Below are 24,934 nucleotides of genomic sequence, written 5' to 3'. Positions count from 1 at the left end.
TAAGACTTTGATGCTTCAAATGTTTAGGGAGAAATGGAATAATGGTGTGTATTTTTCTTTAAACTACCAATACCAGCAATATACAGTTTACATAATATGTTTATGTTCCTAAATTAATATCATTTATAAGCATGTGAAAGGCATGGTGAATTGGAGATTCTCAAAACTTACCCTGTATGATTGGAAATGAATACATGATCAGATCAATGAAATGCTCTGGTGTTACTTTTTGTCAATGCAACTGTTTCTTTGTGCCCACAGGAGATCTGAATCCCCAGAGATAGGATGAGTATTCAACTTCAATGCATTACTGCTCGAGAATTCAATTGTTATCCGAACCAGTTGATATCAATTTAATTCCTAAGAGTTATGTACTTGTTTTGAGTATCTAATGTAGAAGTTATAACCAAGTTTATTTACGAAACGGTCTAAATGAATGATATACTGAACGTATGTCCTCTTGATATATGTAACTCTTTGTATCTGACTGAATATATATCTTTTGTATTCTGATAACCCTCTCGATAAGATCTGTTAGGATAATATGCATATTCTATGTATTAATAAATGTATCCTCGTGTACTAGTACCTGTGTGCGTGCGTTGTTTGAGTTATGTCACATCGTTGGATTCTAAAGCCATCAAAAGAATCAATTTTGTGATTTACTGCTACAATTAATAATTGTCCCAGTAAATGCCCAAACCCTACAGAACTGGTGCCTTCAGAGAGCACACTACATTTACATTTTGGCGTCCCTGGGCTGGCTATGGCAACGCAACATTTACATTTACTCCCACTGAATTATTGAAGAACATTTTTTGTGTTAAACTAAAACACTGTTTACAATTTCCTTTGCATTTCAATAATATTTGTTGTATTTCTGTGCATTAAATTCATGTTACTAAGAGGATTTTCAAATCTCAGAGCACTATGAAAGAAAGCACATTTCTACTGACAGTATTACAGGACTTTTTTATGTTAAGACAATATTAATATGGTTAGAAATTACAAACCATATTCAGTGCAAGCAATTAATGTTTATTTAAAAAACAGACAATACACCTAAGTGGAATGTGTTGTATATTCACAATTAATAATGTATAGTTACTTATCATCGTTTAAATGTCACATGGTAATTGACATTTCATCTGGCAGGTTATGTTTTTTATGTTAAATAATACTGAACGAATCAGTACATACATTTGCTGGACTTCATTGCCTCCTTATAATCCCCATGTATAAACTGGCTTCATTACTCTGTTCTCCACCTCCCAAATTGCTGATGTGTGGTGAGCGTTCTGGCGCACTATGGCTGCCTTCGCACAATCCAGGTGGATGCTGCACACTGGTGGTGGAGGGGAGTCCCCATTACTTGTAAAGCACTTTGAGTGGAGTGTCCAGAAAAGCACTGTATAAGTGTATGCAATTATTATTAGCCTTTAACTGTTTCATTGTTTTCTTATATACCTCGTGTTTGGGTTAAATAATTAAAAATAAATTGTTGCGTTACAGCTCTTATAGCATGGAAGATACATGAGTGCCATATTCACAAACGTGTCACTACCTATGCAGATTTTTAAAACCACAAGCCTTTCAGTGGTCAAGAGCAGTGTTTTTATTGTTACTGTCCTATATTCACCACGCAATTCTGACAGAATCAGTAACATCTGGACTATATGGTTCAACCTGCATTCCGAGCCCCTTGGAACATATCCAACATTGCTATATACTGTACATTACAAACTTTTAAAAAATAATAATATTATTTTTTTCTGTTTTAAAGCACAGTGTAGGTTTATACATTAGGTATTATATAACTTTGTAGACTAAGAGATTACTAAAAATGTTAAAAGTTTGAGACATTTAAAAGTGAACTATTTATGAGAAATCACAAGCAGAATCATATTATACAACAACAATGATGTTTTGGATAGGTTATTAAGTATTTAACAAAACTAGCCCCAGAGCACAAAAAGACAAGAAGAATACATAATGAACTAATATAGTCATATAATATTACAGACACATGTTTACTTTCTCATTGAAATGTTCAGTCAGATTAAAAGTTACTCTTTATTTATAAATTTATAAATATTTTTTTATTTCAAAACATCCCAAGCTTATAATAAACGAAGTGTTCGGAGAGCAGACAGACCTACATGCTTTTACTAGTAATATGATTCCTAACTTTTCAAAGTGTCACTATTAATAATATTACTTCACATTCTGTTGTCACATAGCTGAAAAATAAATTTATAGAAATGGTCCTGCTTGTGTTAATTAACTAAATTAAAAGTTTCATAAAGGCCTCACAGAGCTGGGACCCTGGGTTCAATTCCTTGGGTGATATCTGTGTGGAGTTAAAATGTTCTTACCCAAGTTTGTGTGGGATTCCCCGGGGTGCTGTGGTTTCCTCCCTTAGTCAAAAGATATGCTGGTATGTTAATTGGTTCAAATAAAACTGGCCCTGATGTGTTTGTGTCTGTGTGCCCTGTGATGGACTATTATCCAGCCTTGTGCCTTTTGCTTGCCAGGTATGGCTCCAGTTCCCCTCATGACACTGTAGTGGATAAAGCAGTTTAGAAAATGGATGAATGGAAAAGTTTCACAGCAGAACAAGGCAAATAATGCATATTCAATTTTATCTTAGAACACAGCATTTTGCTTATTGTTTCTTTTGTTTTAATGCAGACACAGTAATAAGAAATGGAAACAGGACAAAAAATAAGTTATTTAAAATCAGTCATGCAGCTTCTCTTTCTCTGTCCTTGAACACACACCTTTGCAAGTGCTCAGTGACAGCCATAAACAATAACAAATTTCACTTTGCAACTTACAACTGGCAACCCACTAAAGCTAAGCAGGTGTGAGCCTGGTCAGTACCTGGATGGGGAGACCTCCTGGGAAAAACTAAGGTTGCTGCTGAAAGAGGTGTTAGTGGGGCCAGCAGGGGGAGCTCACCCAGCGGTCCATGTGGGTCCTAATGCCCCAGTATAGTGACATATACTGTAAACAGGCGCCGTCCTTTGGATGAGATGTAAAGGTTCTCTGTGGTCATTAAAAATCCCAGGGCATTTCTTGAAAAGAGTAGGGGTGTAACCCCGGTATCCTGGCCAAATTTTCCATTGGCCCTTACCAATCATGACCTCCTAATAATCCCCACCTATGAATTGGCTTCATTACTCTGCTGTCCTCCCCACTAATAGCTGATGTGTGGTGAGCGTTCTGGCGCACTATGGCTGCTGTTGGATCATCCTGGTGGATGCTGCACATTGGTGGTATTGGAGGGGTGTCCCCATTACCTGTAAAGCGCTTTGAGTGGAGTGTCCAGAAAAGTGCTATATACAGATGCAGCCATTCAAAATGGGTGGGGTATTTTGCGGCATACCCCGGTGGGCGTGTCGCGGTGTCACGCAGTGTCACGTGGTTAATCGCGCGTCATTTGACGTCATGCCGGAAACTATCCGGCGTCACCTTGTAAAACCGCCAGGGGGAGCTTAACCTCTCATGTACAGCATTTGAGCTTTTAATTTTGAACTGTGTATTACAGCATGTTAATCATCAGTCATTAAAATGTTGGTATATTTTATGAAAGCAAGATTGCTCAGTTGGACAAAAGTACACAACCTACCTTTATCAGAAATATTTATGCATCAAAGCCTTTACCGAAGATATTACTAATAGTATTAATAATGGATGACTTTGGACAAGCTGTATACTCAAAGTATTATTTCTTTAGCACATTTGTACAAGCACTTGGAATCTGTCCAAGCCATACTTTGTCAGGCATTTTGTTTTAACAGGCATAAAAACTTCCTAGCTTTTAACAGGGCGTCTCATAATTTCTAACTACGAAAATGATTTAAAATGCAACACTTATCATTCAACTAGAGCTCAAAATATCACAAGGATCCTCAAGAGCACAGCAAAGACTGTATTAAAAGATACTTGTATGTATCAACGCTTTCTTTTCCGTATACCAGATTTTATGGAACCACTTCAGAAGGATGTCGGCCAGTCAGATTCCAGGAATCGGTACTTTAAAGGAAAAATACACACCGGTATTCCATTTCTCCCTAACGATTTTAAGCATTGAAGTATTTAACTAGCATGTGAAATAGCGTGTGAAAAAGTAGTAGTTTTAAGCTTTTCTGCTAATATAATATGGAATCACGTATCTAAAGAATTTAATAACGATATGATTATATTTGTGTACTGCGACAGGGCTGTGTAGGGCTGTTTCACCTCCCTCTTCATGTGAGTTCCCCTATAGCACACTGGTCTACGTGCCTGATTACCAACTCACAGGTTGTGTGTTCAAATCCAGCTGGTGCTAGACTTTTCTTTTAACAAACATTTCTTCGAAAAAATAGAATAGCGATATTATGGACAATCAATTGACTTTTATATTTCAAAATATCACAACATGATCGATTATAAGTGATTTTTGATAACAACAAATAGTCACCTTCTTCCCTTCTGACAACGGTCCCTGCTTCTGCTTCCTGCTTCTATTGTGTGTGTGCAATAGAGTAATTTTTTATAGAGAAATGGAGGCTGGACAGTATGCATTACAATATAAACATTTATATTGATTTAAATCGTGTTCTGATTTAAATCGCAAATGTGTGTTTAATTATGTGTTTTTTAATCATAATCAGGCTAATGCATTTCTACATTTCTGTATGAACCAGCTTAGAGGGCTAAAGACAGCTTGTGTTTATTTTGAGTGTAAGGTAATTTATGCTTCTAAAGTCATGGTCAGCATTTATTATTGTACTGTGCTGTAAACTTGTTCTGTGCCTAGTCACATTATTTTATAGCGTTTTTATAGCGTTATCAAAACTGGTGGCGCTGTGTGTTAGTTTCCTGACTCCCATGTCACATGGTCTGTGATTGAATCCCATGGAACTATGACTGTTTCCCTTGGACAGAGATTAAATAAAACTTCACTCGCACCAAACAAATTTGTATTTCTAAATATCACAACATGATCGAATTTAAGTCTTTTTAATAACAATGAATAGTCACCTATGCGTTACAAAATAAACATTTATATTGATTTGAATCGCGTTTTGATTTAAATCGTAAACACGTGTTTAAATATATGTGTTTAAAGGCGATATACTGTATAAAAGCGCTGATTGTTATGGAGTGTGTTCTGCCGGGGATTCAAAAAAAATATTTTAAATAAGCTGATAAAGCTTAGACTAACTGTATTCTAAACTGTATTACAACAGCACATTGGAAAATGCAACGTAAATTGCAAAAATGCACTTGGAATCTGTCCAAGCCCTCCTACAAAAATTATTTAAACTGCGAAACTGATCATTCATCTCTAATAAACTTTATTTATTAAACTTTATTTTATATAGCGTTTTAAGCGAAAAGGTGATTAGATTGCTCATAAACCTAATCGCTTTTTCTACATAAACACAGCGTGATTGCTCTCTGAAAATGCTTTTCCTTTATATTTAGGCTCAGATTTCAACTATAGATCTTATTATTATAAACTTTCTTGGAAAAATGTATTTTATGTAAACCATGTTTGCTATTAATTCATTTAGGGCTAAAATATGTTCATTGTCTTCCAAATGAGTCGAGTTGACATTGGAAGCTTGCCACACCCGGACTGTTAAACCAATGCATTAGCACGTCAAAGCCCATTGAGGGTATTGAGCCAGTATTGGCTTTAGTATTAGCCATACAGAACATTAAAGTGCCCCTTTTCCATTCAGCGGGTGCCTGAGCCGCTGTGTCCTATCTTTTGACAGTTGCCGTTATGAATGTCTGTAGAGCGTATCTTATTTTTAGTACTATATTTCTGTATTATATTCCCTATTAATCAAACTCTAAGAGTATGTATCAGCTTGTCCCCTCCTCCCGCCCCTCTCTGTGTACAGTGGAGCCTCCTGTCCAGCCAGCACATGTCAACAGACATTCACAACAGAGACATATCATAAAACGTTTGCACATATAGTTAGATTATTAGTTGTTTTTCAGGAAGTTAAAAAAAAACACTTGAATTACTTATCCAGTCTCTCGAAATAAAGTTATTTTTCAAGCAATACAACAAACGTCGGGCAATGTGTTTTTTTTAATCCAACATTGACAGCCACATCTTAAATCTTGTCAGTCAGGTCTTTTTTTCTCTATTTGAATTGTGGTTTACACATCGCACGACTTTAAAAGCTAGAAACACAGGTTTCGATTCACATTAGCTGGCAAGCCTTGTTAACAAAAAAACTAATAATAATGTAACATGCCACTGTTTGTTCATGAACAAAGTTATACTGAGATTTCCTTAGATACGCGATTAAAAAAAAAAATTGAATCCCCGGCGGAACACATTCCATAAGAATCAGCGCTTTTATAGTATATATCGCCTTTAAAGGTGGCTTCTCAAAACGCTTTACAGGATAAAACAACAAGAACAGCAACAACAACAACAATATTGTATTTTATTGCACTTTGAAAACCAAGTAATAACTTAACTATACGTGCAAACGTTTCATATGTTGCTGTTGTGAATGCCTGTGGAGTGTATCTTATTTGCCTTGAGTCCTGGTTATCTCTCTCCCCCTCCCCCTCTCTCCCTCAATTCAATTCAATTCAAGGTTTTTTATTTGCATGACAGATGGGTACAATCAGTGTTGGGTATGTATATTTTGATATTTACACCCGGTGCGGCACCGAGGGAGCGTCTGCATTTATAACTTAGTTTTTAAAATTAGTCAAGCAATATGAAGCATCTCCTTTTACTTTTAAGTCCCTTAAATACATTGAGCACAGCTTTCTCACCACTTAAGATTACTTTTTGATACCATCCTTACACAAAGCAGAAACTTTCCGATGACTTACAGTACAAGTGGAAAGATTACAGATTTTAATCGTCTTTAATTTGTTACGTTATACGTTTTAGGAACGTTTTATCTAAACAAACACCACAAAACTATTCTCGATTGTATTTCTGAATGTTATGTTACACCTACAGTAGTTCACTGCTTTAAATACATCGAATTAAGAAAGTTATGTGTAGCACTTTAGATCTTTTTTTCTGAACCAGGGAAAATCTGATCATGTTTCTCTATAACAATAATAAAAAACTTTATTTTACATATCACCTTTAAAAGTGGTAGTACCTTTTTTAGTGATATATTTTTGTATTATATTCCCTATTAATCAAACTCTAAGAGTATGTATCGGCTTGTCAGTCAGGTCTTTTTTCTCTATTTGAATTGTGGTTTACACATCGCACGACTTTAAAAGCTTGAAAGACAGGTTTCGATTCACATTAGCTGGCGAGCCTTGTTAACAAAAAAAAACAGACAATACCCATGGAGGGGGAGGTCAAGCCAGAGAGAGAGTTTTTTACCCTCTGTCTAAAAACCCAAATAACCCGGGGCAGAGACTCCGGGGGGATCATTGCGTGGTACAGAGCGGAGCTCAATCAATTCTTATGGAATGTATTTTCTTTCTTCTTTTTTTCAGCATGGAATAAACCTGTTACTTGATTCATATGGATGCCCGGTTCCGCCGGGGATTCAAAACATTTTTTTTTTTTAATCGGGTATCGAAGGGAATAGGCAGTATAACCCTGTTCATGCACAAACTGTGGCATGTTACATTGATTTGGGTGTCTCCTCTTGCCAGAAAGCTCTAAATTGCATTTTGAGCGTGGTTTTTGACTTTTTTTAATTTGCATTTTGGGTGCGGACAGCACATACAAGGGTTAATGAACTGCGCCAAGAAATTTAAAATAGTATTCTTTAGGTGTGAGGGTAGGAGTGGACCGCAGCAGGTATAATCAGCAAACTAGGAAAACAAAGAACAGGACAGGTGAGATGTGTATCCAGAAAGCGAGTGATCAGAAAAAGGAAATGGTGTCTTTCCCTGGCATTAGCTCATCGGTATGGTGTAAGTTTACCCTGACTTCGTGCGACTGGAAAATAATTCGTGATCTGATCAACGAAATGCTTCGTAGAAGGAGGCGCTCTTTTCCTCTAGTCTAACAGTCTGTCCACAAACAAAACATTCCTGTTAGACAAGAGGAATTGAAAAAAAACAATTTTGTCAATGGAAACCGATGTGTGTGTCTCTCTCTTTGCTGGATGTCGCTCTCACTCTCTGCTGAATGAATAAAAGCATTTTATTAAAAAACGCGTTTGCGTTTGTCTGGTAATCAAATTCTAAAAGTATGCTTTTTGACTCCAGTATCTCTGTAGTTAAAGACTTCGATGCTTAAAATGTTTAAGGAGAAATGGAATACTGGTGTGTATTTTTCACTTTAAAGTACCAAGACCAGCCATATACAGTACTGTATTTTTATGTTCCAAAATTAATATCATTTATGGCCTTCACACGCGTTACAGTATGCTCCTATTCTTTTTATGCTCACCTACTAAGATTTCCCTTCAGTGGTAAAATATAAATGTGGGTTTCTATACTTCAATATCTACAACGGGCACAGTAAAGACGTTTACTGTACTGTAAATCTTTCTACGACAGACCAACGGACCACGAGTGCCCCTGTCGGTCAACCAATCACGTACCGCGGTACCCCGCGTCATCTTGCGTCATGATGTACGACACCGCCGCCAATTACCTCCGGTACGTGTCTGTACCGCTCACTTTGAATGGCTGCATCTGTGAGCATTTATTATAATAAAAATTAGACATACATTATAAGAAAAAAAATACTGCTGGAAATCTTCAGCAATTGTAATTCCTTACTAGGACATATCATACATTTATTTCACACCCAAATCCTCATTAATTTAATTAATTTGGTTCATATTCCTGTTCATTCTTTAAATGTACTGTATTGTGATTTACAATACTGTAGCTCACTGGAATTGACAGAGCTTAAGTACTATGATATTGCTTGACTTAATTTTTAGCTAAAAGCACTGTTTCACAGAATAAACAGATCTTTGGTTCATTACAAATCAAATCTTCTACATGGAGACTATAAGATGGAATATGAAAACAGTTTTGCTTACAATAGTCCAGCTAAACAAATCCATGCACAATATATTACTTGATGGATTATTTTTTTAAAATTACAGCTTACTACACTTACTTTAGAAATGCCCTTTTCACATAAATAAAATATATTCTATGAAAACACTGTTTTAGCATACTTCAGTTAAAATTAAGTTAATAAAACTTAACACATTTAACAGTTTTGGCACACATGTGCCTTTATATGAATGATGACTGAATTATGCTAATACAAACATTTAAATGTTTGCATGTTGTTAGTGTGAACCCTAAAGATTTTTTTCATTTAAAAATAAAAGAAAATTGATTTACATTTTTTCTCATGTTGTTGATAATAACTATTTTTCATATTTGTTTACTATCAAAAGAAACCTAAGAAAATATGGTATATTCATTATATGTATAGTCTGACCATGATAGTCATTGAATTTGACTGTTGCATAAACACTAATTATCCTCATTAGTGTGAGACTTTATTGGATAGAGGTGATAGAGGAAAGAATGAAGATACTAAATATGCCCTTCTTATATGCCAAAGATATGTTATGGATGCTTTGAGTGTTTGACCCATTGAAAATTTGTGAAACTTGTGGCATCTAGGCCTCAGACACCAGTCAACAGGCATATATTCATCAAGGTTTTATGGAATGGATAAGAATCCAATAAGACACTTTCAGTTAGGAAGTGGTAGTGAGTAGATGGGTCCCAGTCTGTTCCACTTACAGATGCAGCCATTCAAAATAAGAAAAAAAACCATACTGTGCAAAATTATCTACAGTTTAGCTCGTTATACCGCAGTACGTGATTGGCTGGCCAAAATGACTGACAGATGGCACTCATGGTGCTTTGGTTGTTAGTGAAACAATTGCTTCATTAATCTTTTTACTGTGCATGTTTTAATCTGCTTAATATTGAATATTAATATGAAATTTTACAACTAAAGGGAAATTTTAGTAGCTGAGCATAAAAAGAAGAGGAGCATAACGTGTCTTAAGGTCATAAAGTCATATTAATTTAGGAATATAAACATATTATGTAAACTGTATATGGCTAGTTTAAATAAATAATGCACACCAGTATTCCACTTTCATCATAAATATTTTAAGCATCAATTTTTTTCATTCAGTTGCATACTGGGTGGAGTGGTGGCGGTGTGGCAAAGGATTTGTGCCTGTGGCTGGAAAGTTGCCGGTTCAAATTCTGCGGTTGGCAGAGAAAGCCTACTTCATTGGGGCCCTGAGCAAGGCCCTTAACCCCAACTGTGCAAGGGCTGCTGTACAATGCCTGACCCTGTGCTCTGACCTCAAGCTTCTCTTCCTGTCTGTGTCTCACAAAGAGAAAGCTGGGGTATGTGAAAAAAAAAATGTATATGGCCAATAAAATGATCTTATACTGTGGTTATTTTGGAAAAGTTTTTATGTGCTCCTTCCGACTATATTAAGTTTCTATACTTCATAAAAAGTTAGAATGTTTTAACCTTTTCTATGAATAGAAATGCACACTATTAAGAATTTGATTAATAGGGAATATAATATGGAATCACGTATCTAAAGAAATTAATAATGATATAATTATATTCATATAGCTCAAATTATTACAGTAGTACACTTTCTTTGTAAACATCTGCATCAATTTGACTAATTCACTGAGGTATGGATTACAGGTTTACAGGTATGGATTAAGGTATCAAGTGGCTCAGTAATGCAATGGCTTAGGCATGTGACTTGTATGCTGGAGGTTGGAAGTTTGAACCCATCTCTTGCCATGAGTTTTCTTTTAACAAATAAACATTTCTTTGAAAAACAAAAATAGTAAATATTATCAACACTATATAGATTTTTTTGGTATTTCTAAATATCACGTTCAAAGTTAAGTGATTTATTAATAACAACTAATAATTTCAAACTGCTTGTATTTTAAAATTGTATTTTGTTTTGTCACTGTTTTCACAGCCTTCAATTGATTAAACGTCTATTTTTGAGACAGGGTGTTCCAGACCTCTTTTTCTGAAACTCGCTCTGTATTCCATGTTTTAACCTTTTCTATGAATACTTGCACTTGTTATCGCAGTAAAAATTTAGAATCCGCTAAATAGGGAATATAATATGGAAGCACTTATCTAAAGAAATTAATGACAAAATTAATTTAAGAATCTAAATATATGTATTTATATAGCTGGTAGTATTACTGTAATCCACTTTCTTTGTCAAAGTTTTATTTTTAATTAGTATTTTTAATCAATAATTAGTATTAACATTTTCACTGTGTTCAATTATTGCACATTAATTTGCAAGACTGTGTTCAAACATATGTTAAATCTGACAATCAAAAAACCAGGGTTCACTTTTTTTCTGTCTCTCCCTACTCTCTCTCACCCGCTGCGATTTGGACACAGAATGGTTAAAAATGGGAACAGGTCAGGCAGGCAGAGGGAAGGGGGAGGGGTGAAACTGTTACCTGTCCTGGATAAAGCGGTTGGAAAATAGGTGGATTTACACTTGTAAAAAACATTCAAATTTGATTGCAATATGGGAAATATTATAAATAATAAATGACCCTGTACGGTCTGTAAATTGAAGATTTATAGAGGAGACACATCGTGCCTTTTCTTTCCAGCTAGGAATTACCTTATACCTACTAGTATATTCCATTGCAGCCAACTTATGTAACACAGCTCCGTACTTCTCACAAAGGCTAGGTGTGTTACACCCCGCTGTGTTTATGTAGAATAGACAGTTCTGCTTGGGGGATGGGAAGAAATTTTTAGTAGGATGCTCTGTTAACATAAGGTAACCAGCAATCAAATGTACTGTTTTTTCTTAACACTATTTTTTCCATACTGTGGTTTTAAAACTTGAACAAAGACATGCTACATGCAAACAGCGCAATGTTGTATAGGTTTAAAGTCAGTACAGTATAGCTTGTGGAAAATACATTTATTTATACTGCATCAAAGCTTAACTCATTCAGAGCGCCTGACATTACAAACTCCTAGTTAAAAGGAACTAATTTCCAGGGAGTAACCATGTTACAAATGGGAACAGTGCATCGGTCCTTGACCGCTTTTCTTTAATCTGTACAGAACTGTGATGTCTCATCAATGTTTGGTACCAATAAACAGGGGGGCTTTTTTCTTTGAATTAAACTGCGCTCCAGTAAATAATGTACAATTTATCACCTTCTGCAATGCTTCTAATTTAGCAGGATTTGCGTGATAAGCACATTGTTTAATGAGGATGACATTACCCACGTCTATATCACTGTACGACACAGGTTTGAGTCAGAGTGTCTGTTAATAAAACAGAGCCCCTTCCAATACATACTGCATGATTCCTTTATCCGTTTCAGCTAAATGAAGGGAATTAAATCAGTCAGAATCTCAGTGTGCCTATTGTAAAAATAACCCTTCTTCCCTCCGTTGTTCTTGAAAACTCTTGAAGTAAAGAATGTTGTGAAGAAATCCTTAATCACAATACCATCACTTAATTTATCCAGATACACAAATTCACGCCAGAGCCAACAACAAGCTATAATAGTGGACTATTTTTATGTATTCACTATATAAGAAACAAACCGAATGTAATACTCTGATTGTGCTTTGAACCATTGGGTGCAGTGCTTTATCCATTACCACTACAAGTACAATAAAAGTTTTTTAAAAAGAAATGGATGTCAAAATGTTCACAAATTTTTAAATTCCAAGTTAAATTGTTGGCTCATTACTGGCTGCTGACATTTGGATTAAGACGGAATATAGATTTTCTAAATTCGGGTGTAAACCTGAAAGAGACACATCGTGTTCACAATAAGCTATAATAGTAGACTATTTTTATGCATTCGGCTATATGAGAAACAAACTGAAAGTAATGCTCCGATTGCATTTTGAAACGCCTGGGTGCAGCTCACTACATTACAGTGCTAATTACCACTACAAGGACAACAGAAGTTTTTTTTTAAAAAAAGAAACGAATGTCAAAATTTTTCCAAATTGTCCAATTACTATTGTATATTATAGCTGCTTAGTTACACGATTCCATATTCATATAACAATCAGGTGATGTTAAATAACTACAACATTGATCTTTTTACAATAATAGCAAGTGGTGTTCTTATTACGTATTCTTAGAAAAGGATAAAACGTTATAACTTTTTATGAAGTACAGAATATAAGCTTAATAACATTAGAACAAGCATTTTTAAACCAGAATCCACTGTAAGTTACCAAGTTAAAGACTTTGATGCATAAAATATTTATGCATAATTAAATTATTTATGATGACGGTGGATGGTTGTGTACTTTTGTCCAACTGAGCAATCTTGCTTTTATAAAATATACTGACTTTTTAACGTTTAATGTATAACATGCTGTAATACACAGTTATTAAAAGTCTAAAGAGTATACAACTTAAATTCTTAATTGGAAAAAGACTGTCCCCCACAGAGACCGGGATTCGAAACCAGGCGTTTTCTGGCAACAGCTCAATTGCTGTACATGAGACGCTAAGCTTTAGCTAAGCTAAGGTGCTTCCGGATACTATTATCATATTTCAATTAACATGTGGCATAGTATACCCACTGCATTTTAACGCACCGTACCTCGCTCATTTAGAATGGCGGGATCTGTATTTAAAATAATAATATTCTTTTAAAGGGGTTTAATAGACTATAAAATTATGGCTAAACCTCTTTTACCTCTGATTATGGAAAATGCCACCAAGAAAAAAGAAACACCTTTGATAGGAGAGCACATTATGTTCAGAGAACAGTCACCATTAGATAGCTCACCTTCAGTGTGGTTTTTATCAAACATGGAGAAAGGCGAAATTCATGAAAAGCTATATGATGAAACTATAAACAATAAGCTTTCAGAGTAATCAAATAAACAGCATACAAAACTCCATTGGGCACCCTACATAAAGATATTGACAACTACAAAAAAGACAAAGAGGAGATAATTAAGGAGTTAAGGGAGGAACTAGATGATACGGAAAACAGGGCACGATGTAAATATCTACCTCTTGTGAGGTTTTCTGTGGGGGTTGAGAGCAACAATGACATTGTGTTTTTTTGCAGAAATGGCTACTGAAAATCCTGGGAATTAAGGATGTTTGGCAATTTGAAAATAAGAGGTGCAGTGGTACTCTTCACCCCCTACCAACAAAATAAAAGAAACCCTGGGCATTAACAATTTGCCTGCTTTGCTTTCAGGACACTGAGAAAATTGTTATAGCAGCTAAAATTAAAGGCAAGTTGAAATAAGAAAATTAATCTATAATAATCTTAAGAGATATGTCTACTGTGCTACACAAGAGGAGAAACAAGTTTACTGCTTTAAGAAAACTATTTAGCTTATCATGTCAGATCAGTCCCCATTACTACTTTTGATAGTCACTGTGTCTTGGGGAGTACAAATGATGGGGATCTAGTATTCATCTACTTAATGATTCAGACTTCCTTGCTTTTACTAATACAAATATTGATACAAAGTTTCTTTATCTCTTCCAGACTCTTTCAATACCAATATCTTACAACCTATACAGCAACATCCATTTCACAATAATCCTGAACTTCCAGAGATATTAAGAGATGGGATCATACAAATTTGATTAGCTGAATCTGAAATATAACTTATATCCTGCATATTTCCATACTTACAGGTCAGGCCTGTTAATCCAGTAGAATTAAATATAAAGCTTTCATGCACTGGAGGGACTTACTCATCATTAAATTAATTAAAATGGCATTAATTGCTGCTAATAAATGTATAGCTCTTAACAGAAAATGCAGTATACACCCAAGCTCCTCCGCGTGGTTCACCTTTTATGTGTCACCGGAAAAAAAATATGACTTATGTTACCTTCATGTTAACCTCAACTCAACTGTGAATAATAAAAGCAGTTGAGTTAAACATAATGTATTGGGTTTTTGGTTATGCTGCGTTATGCTCAGCATACAGGGTTAAATCATTCCATTTGAACCTTTATAGATTTGATATTTTTTATCTTTGTATGTTTTTTTCTTTATAGTTGTTGTGTATATCAATAAAGAAAGCAATAAGAATAATGTTAAAAAAAGAATATTAAAAGACACAATCCACAATCAAGTAAAAAGTGTGCATTAAAGATGCAAATCTTGTATGGCTTCCAGTGGTGGCCACATATATTGTTAACCTGTGATCCCCTGCTGATCAATGCTGTTGATAAATTTTAATCAGCATAATAAATTCACCTATGTCATTATTGTTCAATAAATTGTCAGTGCATGTGTTTTATTATGTGTAATAATTCCAATTATACATGATACGTTTCTTTGATGAAGGCATAAATAGCATAAAAAAAGACAGTCAAATGTTACTGGATCCACCTGTAATTTGTGGGATTTTAATACTTCCCAGCATTGTATACTTATACATGAAGCACAAATTCTATTATAACAAAATATCTTTCAATATAGAATTAATGTAATGTAAATTGTGCCACTATATTTGAGTTACTCAGAAAATGTTTACTAGATAAATTACCAGTCAAACCACACTAGGGCAATGTGGGTTAGAAAACAAATATCAGGAATATACACAAATGTCATCTTGATTCCTTCTGTAAGAATGCCTTGTCAATTTCTTTATAACAAAGAACAATTTACCTTTTTGGGTCAATATGTCTTTAACAGAGAGGAGCGGTCATTATAATCTAATGAATGCCCCCAATTTAAGCCATAATTTAGGTATTGTCTTTGAAGATCTGAGTTTTCCAGCAACCCAAAGAAAGGTGCTCACTCTTTGAAGGACACGTTGCCCCTAGTGATCCATGACAACCTGATCCACAAAGTCATTTCTGAATAAATCAACATCAATCTACACTAAACATTCTGCATAGATCCTACTAACTTCTGTTACAAATGAACACTTTCAAATCACACAAGCCTGGAAAACATTCCTAAAAGGTATGATCATTGAGTCATTCATATTCTTACCATTATTTTCGAAGATCTCATAACAACTAGGTTATTTCACCAGTATAAATAAAAGTATTTCACAGTAACTGAAATGTATTTCCGTTTCCATTTTTGAGCTTTGAGCAGTGGTAGTTACTAAAAACCACATTATGTATCCCACAATGAATTCTAACAAATGTACTCAATCATTAATTAATGGATAAAAATATAGATGCTATCCTAACTTAGAAAGACTATAATATGAATGGCCATATAAGAATATGTGGATGCTATCAATAAAGGGCCATTTCCTGACACCATTCCTTACAAATACTAAGTATCAAAGGATGCTTTCAGATTTAAAAAAATAAACAATATAAATAATACGGTTGCATAACTGTTAATTATATTAACTGATACAAGTAATCAAATAATAACACGGATCATTTTCTATTAAGGAAGTTTTTTTTCACACACATATTGTACACATTGCAAAATAGATAGGAGAAACAATTCAGTTCCTTTTCATGGCTCTAAAGTAAAATAAAAACCTAACTAATTGTACCTAACTATAATACTGGGTATTAGTGTTCCTTGGTGTCGTGATTCATGTGTGTCTGATTGTGTTTGCCCCTACCATTTTCCATATGCTCTGCCTCACCAACACTGCCATCCGGCGTAGTCCTCTCATAGTTGTCCTCAGGGAGGGGAAGGGCTCCCAGTCTGGGACCTGATGAGCTCTTACTGCTGGGCGTCTCTGATTCTTCCAATCCACTATCATAGCAACTCTGCAATGATCCCTGATGTGGGTCCTGAGGCTGGCTCACCACAGAAAACGTCACTCTGCGAAATGGCTACAAAAGAAAAGATTCTGCAGGTCACTTTCAAGGCTGAAAATGCAAGAAATTTCAAATTCATTAACTTCTGACATAGAAGCAACACATTGCTTTTATGGACTAGAACTGCAAAACAGGATTCATTTGCTAATACCTTCCCATCATGTTCATAACAACACCTTCACTGTTGTGTGTTGCTGTATATGCTTGTGGGTGGCTGTGTGAGTGACATGTTTCTTTTTCTTGCTTTTCAAGACAGTGTCTGCTAGAAACAATAGATAAATATGCATGTTTACTTTTATTTTATCATTACATTTTGAAAAGGTAAACAGTACATATAAAATAATAAAATATATATTACCTCATTGTAAGAACAACATACATTAACAATATGTTTGGAACATTAAATGCATGAGAAATAAACAGATTGTTATTGTACAGAAATTTAATATATACACACAATTATATATTATATATATATCATTTTCAGGTTTTAATAAAAATATCTGCTATAGTTATCTTTTTACAGTCTCTGGATTACAGTAAATTGAAAAGAATTATTGACAACTTTGTGTAAATAACACATCATTTATATGCATCTTTTAAAGACTGTTTTTAAAATTAAATAAATCACTTAACTATAATCTTTTAATTGTAAATATTAATAATTTCCAAGGCAAACAATATAATACCTAGTCATTGATACTAAAGACACATTCAGAATTTTACATAGCAGAATAATGCAGTTTAAATGTAATTCTCAATCATAAATAAATGAGCACATTAGTATTTGCTTTATGATTTTTACTCTTATGTCAATTCTTAAAACTTCACTGCTGTACTCTCTTGAATTTGGAAAGCTGCCAACTGCTTTCAATGCTTGTGTATGTTATACCTACAGTACTAAGGTAACATGCTCCGACACTGCTGTCTTCCAGTAGGATGGCAAAAACATTTATCAACAGAGACTGAAAATCAGCCATATTATTTTTGAATGTCATATAATACAGAGATAAAGCAAAAAAATATACAGACTTTTAAAAATAATATGAATAAATTTGGCATGTAAGTCAGGGTCTTACAACTTATTGTCATGGCAAGTAGTGATTGAAAAGATTTCATTAATTGGTATGTCATCACATATTTTTGTCCTTTTTTGCAGCATGTCTGCTCTACATTATCCATTTACTCTATATGCAAAATCACTCAGCAAATTTAAGATAAAGGCAGATGCACAACAGTACAATCAGAGTAAAAAATATGTAAACAACTGGCTGTCTTTTGACCAACTGTTCACTTTTGGTGTATTTTTAAACCAATGCATACATGTATACTGGCATTAAAAACACAACATATGAGTAGCATATTGGCATAAATATAATGTTTTGTCATTTTCAATGCCTTTTACTGTATACATGATAAAAAAATACCTTCATATTAAGTGGAATATAAGTAGTAGTAAAGTTGCTGTCTATACACCCATTTTAGGCTGCATAACTATCAGTGAATATAATTCTGAAGGTTTTCTGAAACTCCATAGGCAATGTAAACTACAGAATCAGGGATCTAATGTTTAAATGTAAACATTACACTCTCCAAACATGTCAACGTCTTTCACCCTGCACTACTCTTAGCTGGACATAGGCAATGACATGATTAAACAAGCTGAATGTTAAGCCCAATGAAAATCATGTAAGAAAAATATAATAAGAAACCAGAATGTCCCAATTTGTCATTTTTATGATCGTGGCTTTGTACATTTGTTGCAAGTGATTATTAAGTGGTAATATTATTTTGTTCCAATATATAATTAATTGATAAATGATATAGATTTACTATTCACACTGGCTGCTTGTGTATTGAGATTTTTTAATCAGGAATTTGCAGATTATGATTAATGTTAATTAAAGATAGCTAATTGAAAAGCTCAACTAAGAAATCAGTTTGAAATCAGTTTGGAAATTAGAAATCAGTGTATTAGTTAGGATTAGTTAAGATTGTATTTCCAGTATGGCATTCTTGTAGAAAGAATCTTCAACACTGTCTCGGACAGTAAATTAAAACATGGTAATGCTCACCTGGGGCACCTTCACCTCACATGTTGTGACAAATACAGCATGACAAAGAGTGCAATTAATATAAGCACTTGCTTGTAATCCCAGCAAAAGATTTCCATAGATGACATTGTTAATAAAAATACACATGAGGACTTTCAGGTAAATGTATATTATTGGAGTTGCCACATACTTGTTTTAAATGTGTCTTTAATTTTTGAAGCAGTGATGCAATATAACGGCAGATTTTCTATACAATCTTACCAAACACCAATTGTAATTGTTGCATCATGACATTGTTGTTTAGACATATTAGTAGCTGACTCCTCTCAACAAAACGTATAATTAGTATAGTTTTCAGAAAACTTCCCAAAAATAATTCAAATTTAAATGCTATTTTAAATGTGTGAATCTACATCCACTAAGTTTTCTTAATTATTTACTTCTTGAACTGTAGTGAAAAGAAGACAACTGTAATGAGTCCCTTGCTGTATAAACTCACATTTGTTTTCACATCACTTTATTGTGCAAGAGAAATATGTGATTTGGCTTAAAAAATCTATTTTTAAGTTAGGTTTTCTAATTTACATTTTAACTATACACATTTTCATGATACCTCCATGAAAACACACATCTGTCCTTATATAAAGTGTATTTGAATAAATGAAAAATTGCTAAGTATAATTATTAAATACATGATTCATTATAAATGTAATCACTGAATCAAATGATAGAATGTACACTGAAATAAAGAGATCATGTATTGTTACCATAATGGGGTGTATAGTTCTTAATTCCTTAATAATAGTATTTGAATCCCTCTCTATAGAGTTTAGTTTTGATAATGCAAACAACATGTAAATATTAAAAAAACCTTAACAATTTGATTTATTAACATATTAACTTAGAAATATAACAGAGGGTAATTTGTTCTATATCTATTATGAGGTTATGAGCGCTCTGAGAAGCCACCTTTAAAGGCGCTATATAAAATAAAGTTTATTATTATTATAAGATGGAACATATCTAAACATTTATAAAATGCACCTTTTCCTTACAGCATACTAGAATTCAGTAATAGCAATAACTATACAAAGGCAATAGATTCTTATCTTGATGCTTTTACTTTTTAATCCTGAAACTTCAAAGGAGCTAAACTGAGATGAAACATTACAAATTTGAATTTCTCACATTACCATTATATATAAATGTACTTATAAATTGTTTATTGTTGTTCCCATGGAATTAAGATTTTCACAAAATACTAAAAACATGCATTAATATATTGCATATATTTTTGTATTTAAACTGGTATAGTATGGTGCATTTCTTAAATAAGACAATAATCCCCATTCTTGCACAAAATGTTTTCATTGAATGCATTGCTGTCAAGAATAAATTACTTCTGCATTTATTTGTAATCAATACTCAAGAAATGAAGTGAAATAAATATTTATTAAATAAATGTGTTATAAAAATGAACCATTTAGGGATACTTCATATTATTTTAATTAAATTAACACATAAATATATATTAGCTTAGATTTTAAAAAAATAAACTGATGCTCATATGGAAAAAATCTGGTAAACCAATATTTTTCAATATAATGAAAACATTTACATGCATTGGTAATTCTGTTGCTTACCAAGGTACCCATTGTACAGCAGTTTTCTAAATGTTCTTAAATTACTGGCAACTTCCTAAATAAAAAGTCTATAAATTATACATTACAATTCAATTTATTTAGTGCAGGAAGAACAAAAAATAGGATTTACAGAAATCAAGATAATTTCTGTACAGCTGAATTTTATCCGTCTAGAGCTTGAAGTTTATCTGTCAAATAGATTTCTCTGACATTAGTTTCATAAAATGTATATAAAGAGTGCAACAATACAAAGCACAGATATGCTGTGTGTATTTGTTTTTTTTAATAAATAAAATAAATCAATAGGTTTATTTCTTCTATGCCAGCAGAGAAAATGAATGGTCCTTCACTCACTGTGAAATCATGTAAGGGACTGCATTGCCACAACCAATCTACTTCTCCCTTTCTGTGGTTCAAGGGTAAATCAGTCTAAACTGTCACTCTGTCACTCTGTGTGATCTTCTGAAAATAAACTAGAATCCTGACAAATAGCCTGATAGTTCTGATGTGTACTGTTGTTCATTTGAGATAGAGGTGATACTTCATATTTCTGACTGAAGAAATAAGTAAAGTCCCCGAGGACAAACAACTGGGCTTTGACCTCTGTTCCTGATCACACAGTTAGAATCTTAAAAAATCATTTCAAAGTTCCGTTTATGTAAATTCCAATGCTAAAACTTTCTGGACAAAAGTTTACTTTTATAAACTTTACGAGTCCACTGCTGTTTCAATTTTTTAAACATGATTAAGTATTTTTAATTGAATTAACAAAACATTACAGTGTACACAATACCATAGCCTAATATAGAATGGACTGCAAGGGACTTTGAAAAGCAGTAAAACATTAATTATACATGTAATTGAAAAAAACATAATGTTTTGCAAAATATATCTTTAAATTTACCACCATATACAAACCTGTATTTTTGTAAAAGTTACACAATCATTTTATTTTTTTTAGATTTCATACTTTAGAAAAGATAGTTACATATGAATAGAATGGTGCAGTTTTGTTTTGTTTTTTTGTCTTTGCAAGTGGTACTCCATAGAGAGTTGAACTCCATAGAAAATACAAATGGACCCTGGGCTGTGAATCTTCCCATTAGCTGTCTACTGCATCATAGAACTGACCCACAACTACCCCTAAAAAGCATTAGCAATGTCTTACTTCTGCAGTTCTTTATATTTGTGCATCATTGCAAATATCTGCATTTTTATGGTGATTCCACCAAAAAATGCCTCAGACTCAGAGAGCCTAAGGAGATTTTTATGAGATACTTAAAAGTAACTAAAATACGACTTGTGATTAAGGAAATTAATATACTGCATTGCAAGTTATAAAACAGTCTGTTTTAATCAGAATAATTAATCATTAAAACTCCTATTGATTGGCAGGGTCAAGCCTTTTTTATATGTTGTAGCTGAGTTTTATCCTAACCATTATTAGTCTACACTTTTATTTAAATTATTTTGGTCACTGTTTACAAATTATAAAAGTTTCGGAATATGTTATTGATCTGTTAAATTATTGTTTTCCTGCCATCACAAGTATAATATGTAATTCAACAGAAAGGTTACTTGGTAAGGTTTCTCAGTTTCTGCTGTCTTTCTGTATGAACCTCTAAGCTGGTTCATACAGAAAATGTAGAAATGCATTAGCCTGATTATGATTAAAAAACACATAATTAAACACGCGTTTGCGATTTAAATCAGAACACGATTTAAATCAATATAAATGTTTATATTGTAACGCATACTGTCCAGCCTCCATTTCTCTATAAAAATTTACTCTGTTGCACACACACACACAATAGAAGCAGGAACCGCTGTCAGAAGGGAAGATATGTTCAAAATACCGCAAATATCGATCATGTTGCGATATTTTGAAATATAAAAGTCAATTGATTGTCCATAATATCGCTTACCTATTTTTTCGAAGAAATGTTTGTTAAAATAAAAGTCCAGCACCAGCTGGATTCAAACACACAACCTGCCAGTTGGTAGTCACGCACCTAGACCAGTAGGCTACAAGACAGCTCACATGACCAGGCAGGCGAAACAGCCCTACACAGCCCTGTCGCAGTACACAGATATAATCATACCGTTATTAAATTCTTTAGATACGCGATTCCATATTATATTCCCTTTTAATCAAATTCTAAAAGTATGCTTGTTGACTACGGTATCACATTAGTTAAAGACTTCGAAGCTTGCAATGTTTAGGGAGAAATGGAATACTGGTGTGTATTTTTTTCTTTAAAGTACCAAGACCAGCTATATACTGTATGTTTATGTTCCAAAATTAATATCGTTTATGGCCTTCACACGCGTTACAGTATGCTCCTATTTTTTTATGCTCAGCTACTAAGATTTCCCTTCAGTGGTAAAATTAGATATGAATATTAAATTCTTAAACGGGCACAGTTAAGACATTAAATATACATATACATACTGTATACAGTACAGTTTGCATACGGTAATATGTTTATGTTACGCGATTAAAAAATAAATAAATAAAAATGAAAAGTCCAGCACCAGCTGGATTCGAACACACAACCTGCCAGTTGATAGTCACGCACCTAGACCAGTAGGCTACAAGACAGCTCGCACGAACAGGCAGGCGAAACAGCCCTACACAGCCCTGTCGCAGTACACGAATTCTTTAGATGCGCGATTCCATATTATATTAGCAGAAAAGCTTAAAACTACCACTTTTTCACACGCTATTTCACATGCTAGTTAAATACTTGGATGCTTAAAATCGTTAGAGAGAAATGGAATACTGGTGTGTATTTTTCCTTTAAAGTGCCGATTCCTGGAATCTGACAGGCTGACACCCCTCTGAAGTGGTTCCATAAAATCTGGTATACGGAAAAGAAAGCGTTGATACAGTGCCTTGCGAAAGTATTCGGCCCCCTTGAACTTTTCAACCTTTTGCCACATTTCAGGCTTCAAACATAAAGATATAAATTTTTTATTTTATGTGAAGAATCACCAACAAGTGGGACACAATTGTGAAGTGGAACGAAATCTATTGGATTTTTGAAACTTTTTTAACTAATAAAAAAATGAAAAGTGGGGCGTGCAAAATTATTCGGCCCCTTTACTTTCAGTGCAGCAAACTCACTCCAGAAGTTCAGCGAGGATCTCTGAATGATCCAATGTTGTCCTAAATGACTGATGGTGATAAATAGAATCCACCTGTGTGTAATCAAGTCTCTGTATAAATGCACCTGCTCTGTGATAGTCTCAAGGTTCTGTTGAAAGCGCAGAGAGCATCATGAAGACCAAGGAACACACCAGGCAGGTCCGTAATACTGTTGTGGAGAAGTTTAAAGCCGGATTTGGATACAAAAAGATTTCCCAAGCTTCAAACATCCCAAGGAGCACTGTGCAAGCGATCATCTTGAAATGGAAGGAGTATCAGACCACTGCAAATCTACCAAGACCTGGCCGTCCCTCTAAACTTTCAGCTCAGACAAGGAGAAGACTGATCAGAGATGCAGCCAAGAGGCCCATGATCACTCTGGATGAACTGCAGAGAACTACAGCTGAGGTGGGAGAGTCTGTCCATAGGACAACAATCAGTCTTACACTGCACAAATCTGGCCTTTATGGAAGAGTGGCAAGAAGAAAGCCATTTCTCAAAGATATCCATAAAAAGTCTCGTCTAAAGTTTGCCACAAGCCACCTGGGAGACACCCCAAACATGTGGAAGAAGGTGCTCTGGTCAGATGAAACCAAAATCGAACTTTTTGGCCACAATGCAAAACGATATGTTTGGCGTAAAAGCAACACAGCTCATCACCCTCAACACACCATCCCCACTGTCAAACATGGTGGTGGCAGCATCATGGTTTGGGCCTGCTTTTCTTCAGCAGGGACAGGGAAGATGGTTAAAATTGAGGGGAAGATGGATGCAGCCAAATACAGGACCATTCTGGATGAAAACCTGTTGGAGTCTGCAAAAGACCTGAAACTGGGACGGAGATTTATCTTCCAACAAGACAATGATCCCAAACATACAGCAAAATCTACAAAGGAATGGTTCACAAATAAACGTATCCAGGTGTTTGAATGGCCAAGTCAAAGTCCAGACCTGAATCCAATCGAGAATCTGTGGAAAGAGCTGAAAACTGCTGTTCACAAACGCTCTCCATCCAACCTCACTGAGCTCGAGCTGTTTTGCAAGGAAGAATGGGCAAGAATTTCAGTCTCTCGATGTGCAAAACTGATAGAGACATACCCCAAGCGACTTGCAGCTGTAATCGCAGCAAAAGGTGGCTCTACAAAGTATTAACGCAAGGGGGCCGAATAATTTTGCACGCCCCACTTTTCATTTTTTTATTAGTTAAAAAAGTTTCAAAAATCCAATAGATTTCATTCCACTTCACAATTGTGTCCCACTTGTTGGTGATTCTTCACATAAAATAAAAAAAATTATATCTTTATGTTTGAAGCC

At 34.4% G+C, this 24,934-nt stretch overlaps 1 protein-coding gene across 3 annotated transcripts in view; it reads right to left on the bottom strand.

The window, feature by feature from the left end:
- The window catches only part of pcdh7b (protocadherin 7b), a 359,406-nt gene that overhangs the window by 208,323 nt on the left and 126,149 nt on the right, over positions 1-24,934 (bottom strand). For 2 of the 3 annotated variants that reach the window (XM_069190512.1, XM_006629584.3), the window contains exon 2: positions 16,574-16,790. In XM_069190512.1, the coding sequence (XP_069046613.1) occupies positions 16,574-16,790 (217 nt within the window). The remainder of the gene's footprint in view (positions 1-16,573; positions 16,791-24,934) is intronic. The other variant, XM_006629585.3, reaches the window with a different exon arrangement.

This window comes from Lepisosteus oculatus, chromosome 1, assembly GCF_040954835.1.
Source record: "Lepisosteus oculatus isolate fLepOcu1 chromosome 1, fLepOcu1.hap2, whole genome shotgun sequence".
Taxonomy (NCBI): Eukaryota; Metazoa; Chordata; class Actinopteri; order Semionotiformes; family Lepisosteidae; genus Lepisosteus; species Lepisosteus oculatus.
The sequence above is the reverse complement of the archived record's forward strand: the minus strand, read 5'-3'. Positions and strand labels throughout refer to the sequence as shown.